The sequence below is a fragment of the Notechis scutatus genome, chromosome 4 (assembly GCF_049901735.1).
Source record: "Notechis scutatus isolate UNSWTSFEM ecotype Mainland chromosome 4, rNotScu1.2, whole genome shotgun sequence".
Taxonomy (NCBI): domain Eukaryota; kingdom Metazoa; phylum Chordata; class Lepidosauria; order Squamata; family Elapidae; genus Notechis; species Notechis scutatus.
In genome coordinates, this window is record NC_142012.1 from 54,625,554 (window position 1) to 54,636,993 (window position 11,440).

The following is an 11,440-nucleotide window of genomic DNA, read 5'->3' on the forward strand; positions in this document are numbered from 1 at the left end:
TCTTTTCATTGTCTCCTTCCCTCCCTCCCTCCCTTTCTTTCTTTCTCTCCTTCCCTGTTTCTTTTCTTTTCCTTCTTCCCTCTTTTTCTTTCCTTCCCTCCCTCCCTTTCTTTCTTTCTCTCTCCCTTTCTTTCTCTCCCTCCCTCTTTCTTTTCTTTCTCTTCCCTCTTTATCTCCTTTTTTCACTTTCTTTCTTTCTTTCTTTCTTTCTTTCTTTCTTTCTTTCTTTCTTTCTTTCTTTCTTTCTTTCTTTCTTTCTTTCTCTCTTCCTCCTTTTCTTTCTCTTCCCTCTTTTTCTTTCTCTCCTTCCCTCCCTCCCTCTTTCTTTCTTTCTCTCGCCTTCCCTCTTTCTTTTCTTTCTTTCCCTTCTTCCCTCTTTTTCTCTCCTTCCCTCCCTCCCTCCCACCCACCCACCCTCCCTCTTTCTTTCTTTCTAGTCCAACCCCGCCTCCCCAAGCAGGAGATCCTTTACCATTTCAGAAGAATGGTTATTCAATCTCTTCTTAAAAACTTCCAGGGTTGGAGCATTCACAACTTCTAGAGCCAAGTTGTTCCACTGATTAATTGTCCTCCCTGTCAGGAAATTTCTCCCTAGTTCTAAGTTGCTTCTCTCCTTGATTAGTTTCCATCCATTGCTTCTTGTGCTGCCTTTCAGGTGCTTTGGAGAATAGCTTGACTCCCTCTTCTTTGTGGAAGCCCCTGAGATATTGGAACACTGCTACCATGTCTCCCCTAGTCCTTCTCTTCATTAAACTAGACATACCCAATTCCAGCAATCGTTCTTTATATGTTTTAGCCTCCAGGCCCCTAATCCTTTTTGTTGCTCTTCTCTGCACTCTTTCCAGAGTCTCAACATCTTATTTATCTTGGGGTTGCCAAATAAGACAAAGAAGAAGAAATGACCCTTCTTCCTTTATTCTTTTAGTTTTGCTTTTTCAGCCATACCAACTTTCGATAACAATCTCCCCCCTTCAAGCTCTTTTTTCAGAGATAGTGGTTTTAATCTCTGCTTCATATATGCTGTTTTTGGAAAACGTAGTTTATCGTTGTTTCCAGGAACCAAAGAACTAAAGTTACTTTTTGTGTGTGTTTTGTTGGTTTTACTTTTAGAATTGAATGACAGCGTCAATGAAAACAGCGACACGGTGGGGCAGATAGTCGATTATATCATGAAAAACGAAGGTAAGGGACCTCTTAAGTTTTTAGAAACGACTGTGCAGATGTATTTGAGCTCTTTTGGTGTCTTTGGAAAGGACTGTAAAGTGACGAAACCCTGCATTTTCATTCGTGACTTATGACTTCATTATTCAGTTTTCGAGGTGAAATCACACACGCATTTTTTAAACATTTGCTTCTGTACGTGTGCACATTGCTTGTAAGCAAAAGTACTTTTCCAAGTGTCAAACCTTAATGGTGAACAGGTTTGTCCTGTCCCCAACACAGCATCCCTTCGTGCATGAGGGAAAGATTGGAAGATATTTGTCAGAATTTGGAATTTGTTGGAACAAAGTGTCAGATGAAACCTACACAAAACCATCACACACACACACACACCCCTTGGAAATCATTTCAGCATTTTCTGGATGCAAATACAACATCGCTGGTCTTCAGTGACTTTTCTCTCAACCCTCTGAAACTAAAAAAAAAAAAGTCACTTAATTTGATGTCTCCCTGGCATCTTGAATTCAATAGAAGAACGTAGAACATAGAGTAACAGAGAAAATTTGTATCTCAGCATTGAACTGGGGAGTTCTTGGTACTCTCTAAACTTGGTATTTCTTGCAAGCATTTCGTGACCCAGCTAGGTAACATCATCAGTGCTTTCTGCGAGCAAACTATGTAAGCAAAGATCAAATCCCACAATCTTCTCGCACTGATGATGATAACTAGTTGGGTCATGAAATGTCTGCAAGAAAACCACCAAGTTCATAGAGCACCAGTCCTTTACAGTCCTTCCCCTCCTCCTCCTCTTCCTCCTCTCCTCCTCTCCTCCTCCTCCTCCTCCTCCTCCTCCTCCTCCTCCTCCTCCTCCTCCTCCTCCTCCTCCTCCTCCTCCTCCTCCTCCTCCTCCTCCTCCTCCTCCTCCTCTTCCCTTTAGTTGGGTCATGAAACGTCTGCAAGAAAACCAAGCTCAAGACAGCACCAAGCACCTTGCACAATTAGACCCAATTTTCAATCCAAAAGTAAGTCTATGTCCATTCAGCCATTCGGGCTGAGATACTGCAGTGATTCAAAAGGCTCCTGATATAGTCCTGCCAGGACTGTATCATTTTCAGAATAGAAAATTCCACGAAGGGATGTCATCTAACCTTAAAAATCAAGCTACCTTGGAAAGAGCGCAGTTTCTTATTATATTTATTCTTCCTGGGAAGTGACCCTCGATGAGGAACATGTTCAAATGTGAACACGTCCATTCCCAGAAGAAGATTTTAAGCAATGCATAATTTTTCCAGTTATTCAAACCTCCTAAAGAGAGCACACCTTTAAAACTTCTGTTATTAAAATACAATTTATTAAATCTTACCGTTTCCCTGAAAATATGACCTACCCTGAAAGTAAGTCCTAACTTGATTTTTACACATGCGCCCAATATAAGCCCTACCCCCGCCCCAAATAAGCCCTAATTAAGATCCCACCCACTCCAGAGTGGACAGGTAAAAATTAAGCTAGGGTGGGGATGAGGGTGGTGGAACTGCCCTACTACTTACCTTAGGACGGTTGTAGCCAGGCCTCGCACACCCCGACAACCTGCTTTGCTGGCCCATTTCTTCTGCAGCTGGCAAGGCTTTCGTGAAGGGCTCTGTAGCTCATAACAAAGTTCTGGATCGATCCAGAGCTCGGTTATTGGCTGCAGATGCCTTCAGGAAAACTTTGCCAGCCACAGAAGAAGTTCCTGAAGGCTTCTGACAGCGAAAAGGAGGCTGGGGGCAACACACGGAAGTGAAGTTAGTCAGTGGATGACATCCCCCCAAAATAAGATCTGGTGCCTTTTTTGGTGCCCAAAAATATAAGACAGGGTCTTATTTTGGGGGAAACATGATATTTGCCAGGTATCCTGTGCCTCTCAGCTCTCTCCTGAGTAAATGTGCAAAGCATTGGTCTGAAAAACTTACGTTCTACCAGTTCTGTCTCATAAGTAAATGATTCAATTTACCTCACGGTTTGCAGGCTTCTCATTCACTGCTCAACTGCGCAGCCGAGAATTCAGAACAAAAATATTAAATATGATTTCTAACTTTTGCAGCCAACGCAGATGTGCTGAAAGCCATGGTGGCTGATAATTCGGTCTGCGATCCAGAAAGGTAAACCATCTCATTCCAAATGCTTTTTCTCTCTTCCTTAAGCAGCCTCAAATAAAGGGGAGGGAATAACTCCTCGAATCTTTCTGCTAGTTCGATTATTCACTGTAGAAAATTTGATTTCAAGTCTGCCAGTATTTTGGATATAGCCCAGCCTTCTTTAAAAAAAAAAAATGTTTCATGGGTGTGTTTTAAAACATTGGCTGATCTCACAGCTGGCTTCATGAAGCTGAAAATAGCAATAAGGTTTTGCACGTTGAAGCCATGGTATAATTCAAGAAAATAAGAATATATGGTTCTTGAAGGCGTGATTCCATCAATGTAACTGTAGCCGGTTCTTGTAAAGGAGCTTCAAATGTAAATTTAGCCAAAAGATATCGGACAAAAATACACACGTGGTTGGAAAAGATAATACAGCAGCATAATGATTTAAAACCTGAATATTTCTGTTGGGGATTATACCGGAAACATATAGTAAAGAAAAGGTATGCTTAATTATTCATGTATTGACTGCAGCTAGAATTGTTGTCAAGCCCAAAATTGACATATGTGTAGCCATTTTATTTAATCTTATTTTGTATTCCTTTTCTTTCTTTCTCTTTCCTGGTTATGGGGGGGAAGGGTTTCAGGCTTGCCACATTCCTAAAGTGGGAGGAGTGGAGATAGAGTTGTTTAGGCTAGGTGGTTCTTCTTCCCGTGGGAATGAAAGCTGACCCTACTGAGACCTGGAGGTGGAGATTGACGACACCAGGCAACATTGATTTCATTTCTATTGGGGAATGTGACTTTTGGGAGTTGTTTCTAATTTCCAATATCATGTGGTGTAATTCCGGATTGTGTCAGATCCGGAATTACAACAGACTTTGCCAATTTGATGCTTTCCTAAATAAAAGAAATTGTTTTGGAAGTTGGACTTTGCTCTTTTCTTTTGAAATGTATTTCATCATTTGGAATCCTGACAATTGTATTTGCACAAAATTGGAAAAGTGAAGAGATTCTTACTGATGAGAGCATGATCAGAAAATATTAGAACTAGAAGGAGATAGATAAGGAGGACAAAGAAAGAGAACTAGAAGGAGATAGATAAGGAGGACGAAAGAAGAGAACTAGAAGATAGATAAGGATGGGGATGGAAGAAGAGAAGAATAGAATCAGAAAATTCAGAGCAATTTAATTTCAAAAGTAATGCTTGCACATTGAGTGTTGGTTTCACTTTGGGATGAAGGCATTCCAGATTAACAAAAACTTTGTGGAACAAGATCATTTAGGAAAAAAATGTGTGTTTGGAAATCATGTAGGGCAGGGGTCCCCAACCGCTGGTCCGCGGACCGGTACCGGGCCGCGGAACAAGCCTACCGGGCCGCTGGTTGCTGTGGCGCCGCCATCTTTTTGGTAAAAAGTGCTTCCGGTGAGCTTTTCTGGGTAGAAAGCTCACCGGAAGCGCTTCGTCAGTCAAAAGATGGCGGCGAAGCCTTTCGGTGAGCTTTTCCGGGTGAAAGCCATTTCTGCCGAAAAAGCTCACGAGCGCTGCGCCGCCATCTTTTTTGGCGCTCCGGTGACGTCACCGAAGCGCTTTTCGTCAAAAAAGATGGCGGCGCCAGTTGACGCTGATACCGGGCGCGGCGCCCAGCTGATGCGGAACCGGGCCGCGGCGTCGAAAAGGTTGGGGATCCCTGATGTAGGGTATGAGCTCAGGAAAAAAAAATGGGGAGGGGAGTTACTTCATCAACTGCGGACCCTAAATGTCATTTTTTTTTGCTGTATTTCTGCTCCTAAACTTAGCCCAACGACTCCAGGCAGCCCAACGAGTCCAGGTTCTCCGTTGTCTCCCGGAGGCCCTTTGTCAAAACACACTTGCCGAGGAAACCACTTGCACACCATTGGCGGCGTGGCTGGGACAGGCACTTGTTCTCGTTGCAGCCAGAAACGGTGGAATCTCTTCAGTCCGAATAAAAGAGGCAAAGAAGCCAAAAGATCCCGTCATGGACATGTCACCGTGCTCTCCGTGGGAAGGTAAGTTGGCTTGATTTCAGGAGAAGAGCGTGGCCCAGTTGGCTTCCGTTTGCATGCTGGTAATAGAGCAGAGGAGAGCCAGTACAAGACTGTGGGACTTACGCTGAGCTTACTCAGTTAAAACACAGATGTATCATCAAGGTGTGTAGTGGTTAAGGCACCAGGCTACAAACTGGGAGAATGTGAGTTCTAGCCCTACTTTAGTCATGAAAGATGGCTGAGAGACTTTGGGCCCATCACCAGGAGACTGTGAGTTCTAGTCGCACTTTAGCTATGAAAGGTAGCTAGGTGAATTTGGGCCAATCACCAGGAGACTGTGAGTTCTAGTCCTCTCTTCGACATGAAAATGAGCTGGGTGACCTTGGGCCAATCACCAGGAGACTATGAGTTATGAGTTCTAGTCCCAGTTTAGCCATGAAAGGTGCTGGGGTGACTTTGGACAAATCACGAAGAGACTATGAGTTCTAGTCCTGCTCTAGACATGAAAATCAGCTGAGTGACTTGGGGCCAATCACCAGGAGACTGTGAGTTCTAGTCCTGCTTTAGACAAGAAAATCAGCTAGGTGACCTTGGGCCAATCACCAGGAGACTGTGAATTCTAGTCTTCTCAGACATGAAAAATCAGCCGGGTGACTTTGGGCCAGTCACCAGGAGATGGTGAATTCTAGTCCTCCCTTAGATATGAAAGGTGGCTGGGTGACCTTGGGAAGTCAGTCACTCTTTCTCAGCCCAACTTATTTCCCTTGTGGAAAAAACAAGAGGCGGATGATATATTGGGTATGTTCATCGCCTTAAGTTATTTCTAAAAGTAATAATGGTTGAACAAACGAATGAATGAATGGTTGAATGAATGAATGAAAATAGAACAAGCCAAAATTGGCAAGGGACAGGAATGATTGCATGATTTTTTTTTCCAAGATCCTTTTCAACTATGAGTTGAACTTTTCCATAATATCAACCCTGCTAGATGAATTCACGTTCTTTTTTAATTAATTGCATTGTTCCAGATTTCGGGTTACCAAAGTGGAACAGAAGTCTGCTGCGAAGGACCGAAAACACTTGGTGTCTGTCAGTGGAGGCCAAGCTGGTGATGTGTCCTCTACTCCTGGGAAAGAAAGCTCCAAAGAACAGCCAGCTTCGCTTCCTGTCACACCGGAATCGAAAGAGCTGAAATCAGCACCGACCAAACAGGGAAAGGATGTGAGTTCGGATTCAGGGTAGCAAAGTTGATGGCAGGACATCCCAAGGTCAGTAAGCTCCAACCAAATCTTTTGTCACCAGTTCTAGAAGTCCTTAAAGGCCCCAAAGACCTCAGATTGTCTTCCCCAAAGGAAAAAAGATTGTAAGCAACGAAATTCTGTAAAGTTAGCCCTTCATTTTGAGTTATTGACATTGTTAATGTTCAGAGTTTTGCAGCGTTAATTCAGCGCCAGATGGCTGATGCTTCATTTCACATCTTTATAAACATAATAAGTAGATTTTACAAACCAGTTGTAGATTTCTCCAACATGGAGCAAACTCAGACAGAAACATGTTACAAGTTCAGAGCAGAGCTCCAGTCTTCAGCAAGCACTTTATTTTCATCTTCAATAGACAAGACTGAGAGCTCAACATAGCTTCAGAGCTGCAGAGCTTAATATAGAGTTACGCCTAGGCTACTTCTAGTTGGTTTCCTAGGCTACTTCTAGTTTCAGTTTCCAAACAGTTCTCATTGACTGACTTAGTTGCTATGCCTATTCATTGGCTGACTTCATTACCATGCTCTATTCCAGTTCATGAATATACTCTGATAGTTAAGTGAGGTATTTCTTAAGCGAGTTTTGCCCCGTTTTATGACTGTTCTTGCCTTGGTGGTTGAATGAATCACTGCAGTTGATAAGTTAAGTAACCCAGTGGTTCCGTGGAATTGGCTTTGCTTGGTCAGAGAGTGAGGACGGGATTCCTGGACGTTACTACTACCGTCATAAATATGAGTCAGTTACCAAGTGTCTGAATTTTAATTGTATGATGATGGGGATGCTGCCAGAGGTTGTAACTCTGAAAAGGGGTCCTAAGTCCCTTCTTTCTGTGCCCTTGTAATGCTGAACGTTGGCTAAATGAACTGTTGTAAGACAAGGACTACCTTTCCGTCCTGTTGGGTGGGGATGATGTAATTGGAAAGAGGTAGTCCAGGGCCGTCTTAACAGCATTATGGGCCCCGGGAAAGCAGTGTCCTGGGGCCCCAGTGACAACAACTCACAGGAATGGTTGATAAAATTAAACATATATTTATTTTATTGGCACTTCCAACAAATAAATATGGAATAAATAGGTTGCTGTATTTAGATGAAACAAGGTGCACTGAAAGGTTAACATACAGAGATTAGTATGGGGCCTCTATGCTCGTGGGGCCCACAGGCAAGGGCCCATCATCCATCTTTCCTCAAAAATATGACCTACCCTGAAAGTAAGTCCTAGCTTGATTTTTATACATGCGCCCAATATAAGTCCTACTCCCAAAATAAGCCCTAATTAAGATCCCACCCACTCCAGAGTGGACGGGTAAAAATTAAACTAGGGTGGGGATAGGGGTGGTGGTGGACTGCTCTACTACTTACGTTTGGACAGTTGTAGTCAGGCCTTGCACACCCCGACACCTGCCTCGTCGGCCTATTTCTTCTGCAGCCGGCAAGGCTGGCAAGGCTTTCCTGAAGGCCTCTGTAGCTGTTAACAAAGCTCTGGATTGAACCAGGGCTCAGTTATTGGCTACAGAGGCCTTCAGGAAAGCCTGCAGAAGAAGTTCCTAAAGGCCTCCGACAGTGAGAAGGAGGCCAGTGGGGGACTCACACAAGTGAGGTTAGTCAGTGGATGACTTCCCCTGAAAATAAGACCTGGTGCCTTTTTGGGTGGCAAAAGAAAAAATATATATAAGACAGGGTCTTATTTTTGGGAGCACAATATTTTGTAGGATGAACAAGGACTGCCAACCTGACTGTTTTAACAATTGTATTTTTTATTCCTCTTCAGCAGGGTTAGAGAAAGCAAGAAAGACCATTGGAAAGGGAAAAAAAAGACTTTTCAAGGAGCTATTTGTGAATGCCACGCCATGGGCATCTTTCACTAACTGAATCTCTGCACCGTTCGGCCCCAGATATTTAACATATTGTTAATAACGGAATATTGAATGGCATTTATTCAACTGAAGGTTACCAGAATGTACTGCCTGCAATTTTATATATGTGTGTTTAAAAAAAACGCCTTTTTATTTTTATTTTTCCTCTGACAAAGCAAGAACTTAATGAAAATTCTCTCTTGGAAATGGGGGGAACCCCCCCCAAAACTCTTTCCCCACCCCAGATCTCTTGTATGCGTCGCACGGCCTGAGGTCGAAGCCAATTGACCAAAGCAAATGACACAAATCATGTAATCCCATACTGCTCGTTCCTTGAGAACAGGAGAAGGGAAATGGGGAGCCGTCTTTTCGCCTTAATTTATTGTGGCTGCTAAATAATACACTCCTTTAATTGCATGGATTCAGTGGCTTTACTATAATTGCTCTTTGGTTCTCAAAACCGAATTTAGCTTATTTTTCTAGCTCGGTTGAGCTGCTGATTGAATTTTGTAGATGTAGCTGAGAACTACCCTGTTTCCCCCAAAATACGACCTACCTTGAAAGTAAGTCCTAGCTTGATTTTTACACGAGCCCAATATAAGCCTTACCCCCCAAATAAGCCTTAAGTTCCCATCCACTCCAGAGTGCATGGGTAAAAATTAAGCTAGGTTGGGGCTTGGGTGGTGGAGCTGCCCTACTACTTACCTTGGACAATTGTCTTGCACACTCTGACACCTGCCTTGCCAGCCCATTTCTTCTGCAGCTGGCAAGGCTTCCCTGAAGGTCTCTGGATAACAAAGCTCTGGATCGATCCTGAGCTCCGTTATCGGCTGCAGAGGCCTTCAGGAAAGCCTTGCTGGCCACAGAAGAAGAAGTTCCTGAAGGCCTCGGACAGTACGCATGTGAGGTTAGTCAGTGGATGACGCCCCTCAAAAATAAGACCTGGTAATTTTTTTTTGTGGCAAAAAAATAAGACAGGGTCTTATTTTCGGGGAAACATGGTAGTTCAAGGCTAGGTGTGCAAATGTATTCTTAACTTTCTTACTGAGGTCCTTTCTTTGGGCAAACTGTGCCAGTAAAAATGCAGCTGGTCCTCGATGTATGACCAAAATGGAGCCCCAAATTTCTGTTGCTGAGTGAGAAAGCTGTTAAGTGAGTTTTGCCCCATTGTGCAACCTTCCTTGCCACGGTTGTTCCCGGGACACTGCAACCATCGTAAATGTGATTCAGCGCCCAAGCGTCTGAATTTTTGACCCCAGGGATGCTGCCACGGCCGTAAATGTGAAAAACATGCGTCACTTTTTTCAGTGCCGTTGTAACTTTGAATGGTCACTAAATGAACTGTTGTAAGTTGAGGACTACTATATTCCGCTGAGTCAGCCGTGCTCTTTTTCACCCTTGTCACTCGTCCTTCTACCTGGTGGTGCCAATATATCTATGGCATTTGCCTAGGGGAAGCATCTTCTGTTGATATCGTTCCCTTCTGATATAGCTATTTTTGCTAGATCAAGATAGATCCAATCCCTAAATTTGGAAATGAAAAGCGTGATGGATGATCTCAATGAGTCTTTGCTCTAAATCAGAGGTGAGGAATTGTGACCCCTTTATGACTCGTGGACTTCAACTCCCAGAATTCTTTAATAAGCATGGCTGCCTCAGGAGTTCTGGGAGTTGAAGTCCACAAGTCATAAAAGGGCCAAGTTTCCATGCCGGCTCAGGAATTCTGGGAGTTGAAGTCCGCAAGTCATAAAAAGGCCATAGTTCCCATACCAACTCAGGAATTCTGGGAGTTGAAGTCCATGAATCATAAATGAGCCAAGTTCCCATGATGGCTAGGGAATTCTGGGAGTTGAAATCCATGAGTCATAAATGAGCCAAGTTCCCATGATGTCTAGGGAATTCTGGGAGTTGAAGTTCACGAATCATAAAAAGGCCAAGTTCCCTGTCTCTGCTCTAAATCATAATCCTGATTCTCAGTGGATTATTATTTAATTACGAATCCATTCTTGAGGGAAAAAAAAACTGCAAGTATCCTTCAGGTCTACAGCGAGTTGTACTAAAACCAGTTGTGTGTGTGAGGGTGTCTCTCTCTCTCACACACACATACGGCTAGGAAAGCTTTAAATCAATATTCACGTCTTCAGCGGTTGACCAAAATCTTTGGATTTGCGCAAAAGCATCGCTGTGCCTGAATAAATGTTTTTCTCTGTTGTAGCAGACAATGCTACCATTTTATTGAGAGGCTTGTGCGATTTATCAGCTGCCAAAGCGGAGAGGGTCTCACTTTTCACATTAAATGTAATTTAACTGTGCATTAAATGTATGTTAACCATTTGGTTTGGTTTGTGAGCATTTTGTACAATAAACTTTATTGTTCATTTTGAACAATAAAAGCAACAGAGCCCTTTTTAAACAGCGGTGTTGACGTCGTTTTCTCTCAACTTATCCTGCCCTTCGTGCGTGCTGTATCGTATTTTATTGGTTGTGGGGGCAAAAGTACTTTCCAAGGGTGGTGATAATACCTTGTTTCCAAAGGGTTTCCAAACTGCTTTTAAATTAAAATTGGAAAAAGACGTTTTCGACCCTTTCATGCCTTTTAAATCAAATAATGACATTGAACGAAAACATACACAGGAAGTCAATTCTACATGGAAGTACATAGCTCAGCCGGTATGTTAAATGGAATTCCAGATGGAAGACTGGGAATGAGCGTAGATTTGATTTTTGATTTAATAAAATATAATTGATAGAGAATATTTGTAGCTCATATTGAACTGTGGGGAACTTCTTGCTCTTCGAGCTTGGTTTTCTGGGCGATGTTTCACTACTCAATTAGGTAACATTATCAGTGCTAGGAGAGAGTGGGATTTGCTATCTGTTTATATATTGGTATATAAATACTAGTACATTAAACTGTGTATATCTATATAAAAGCGAAATGCCACTCGGGCGTCATCACAAAATCTCCAGAACTGTAAAGCCTACTAACTTGAAATTTGGCACGTATGTTCCTCTTGGCTTCTAGGTGCTCACTAAG

General features: G+C 42.9%; 1 protein-coding gene and 1 long non-coding RNA gene across 5 annotated transcripts in view; both read left to right on the forward strand.

Moving 5' to 3' along the window:
* The window catches only part of LOC148130748 (uncharacterized), a 30,662-nt gene extending 21,160 nt beyond the window's left edge, over positions 1 to 9,502 (forward strand). The window contains exon 2 of the long non-coding RNA XR_015749573.1: positions 9,311 to 9,502. This is a non-coding gene — a long non-coding RNA (uncharacterized LOC148130748). The remainder of the gene's footprint in view (positions 1 to 9,310) is intronic.
* Positions 1 to 10,816, forward strand: part of RELL1 (RELT like 1) — a 28,126-nt gene extending 17,310 nt beyond the window's left edge. The window contains exons 3-7 of one of the 4 annotated variants that reach the window (XM_087965837.1): positions 1,111 to 1,182; positions 3,245 to 3,302; positions 5,082 to 5,312; positions 6,320 to 6,512; positions 8,319 to 10,816. In XM_087965837.1, coding sequence (XP_087821963.1) covers positions 1,111 to 1,182; positions 3,245 to 3,302; positions 5,082 to 5,312; positions 6,320 to 6,512; positions 8,319 to 8,327 — 563 coding nt within the window. In that variant the 3' untranslated portion in view covers positions 8,328 to 10,816. Of the gene's footprint in view, positions 1 to 1,110; positions 1,183 to 3,244; positions 3,303 to 5,081; positions 5,313 to 6,319; positions 6,560 to 8,318 lie in introns of all 4 variants that reach the window. The other 3 variants (XM_087965835.1, XM_087965836.1, XM_087965838.1) reach the window with 3 other exon arrangements.
* Positions 10,817 to 11,440: the final 624 nt, after the last annotated feature.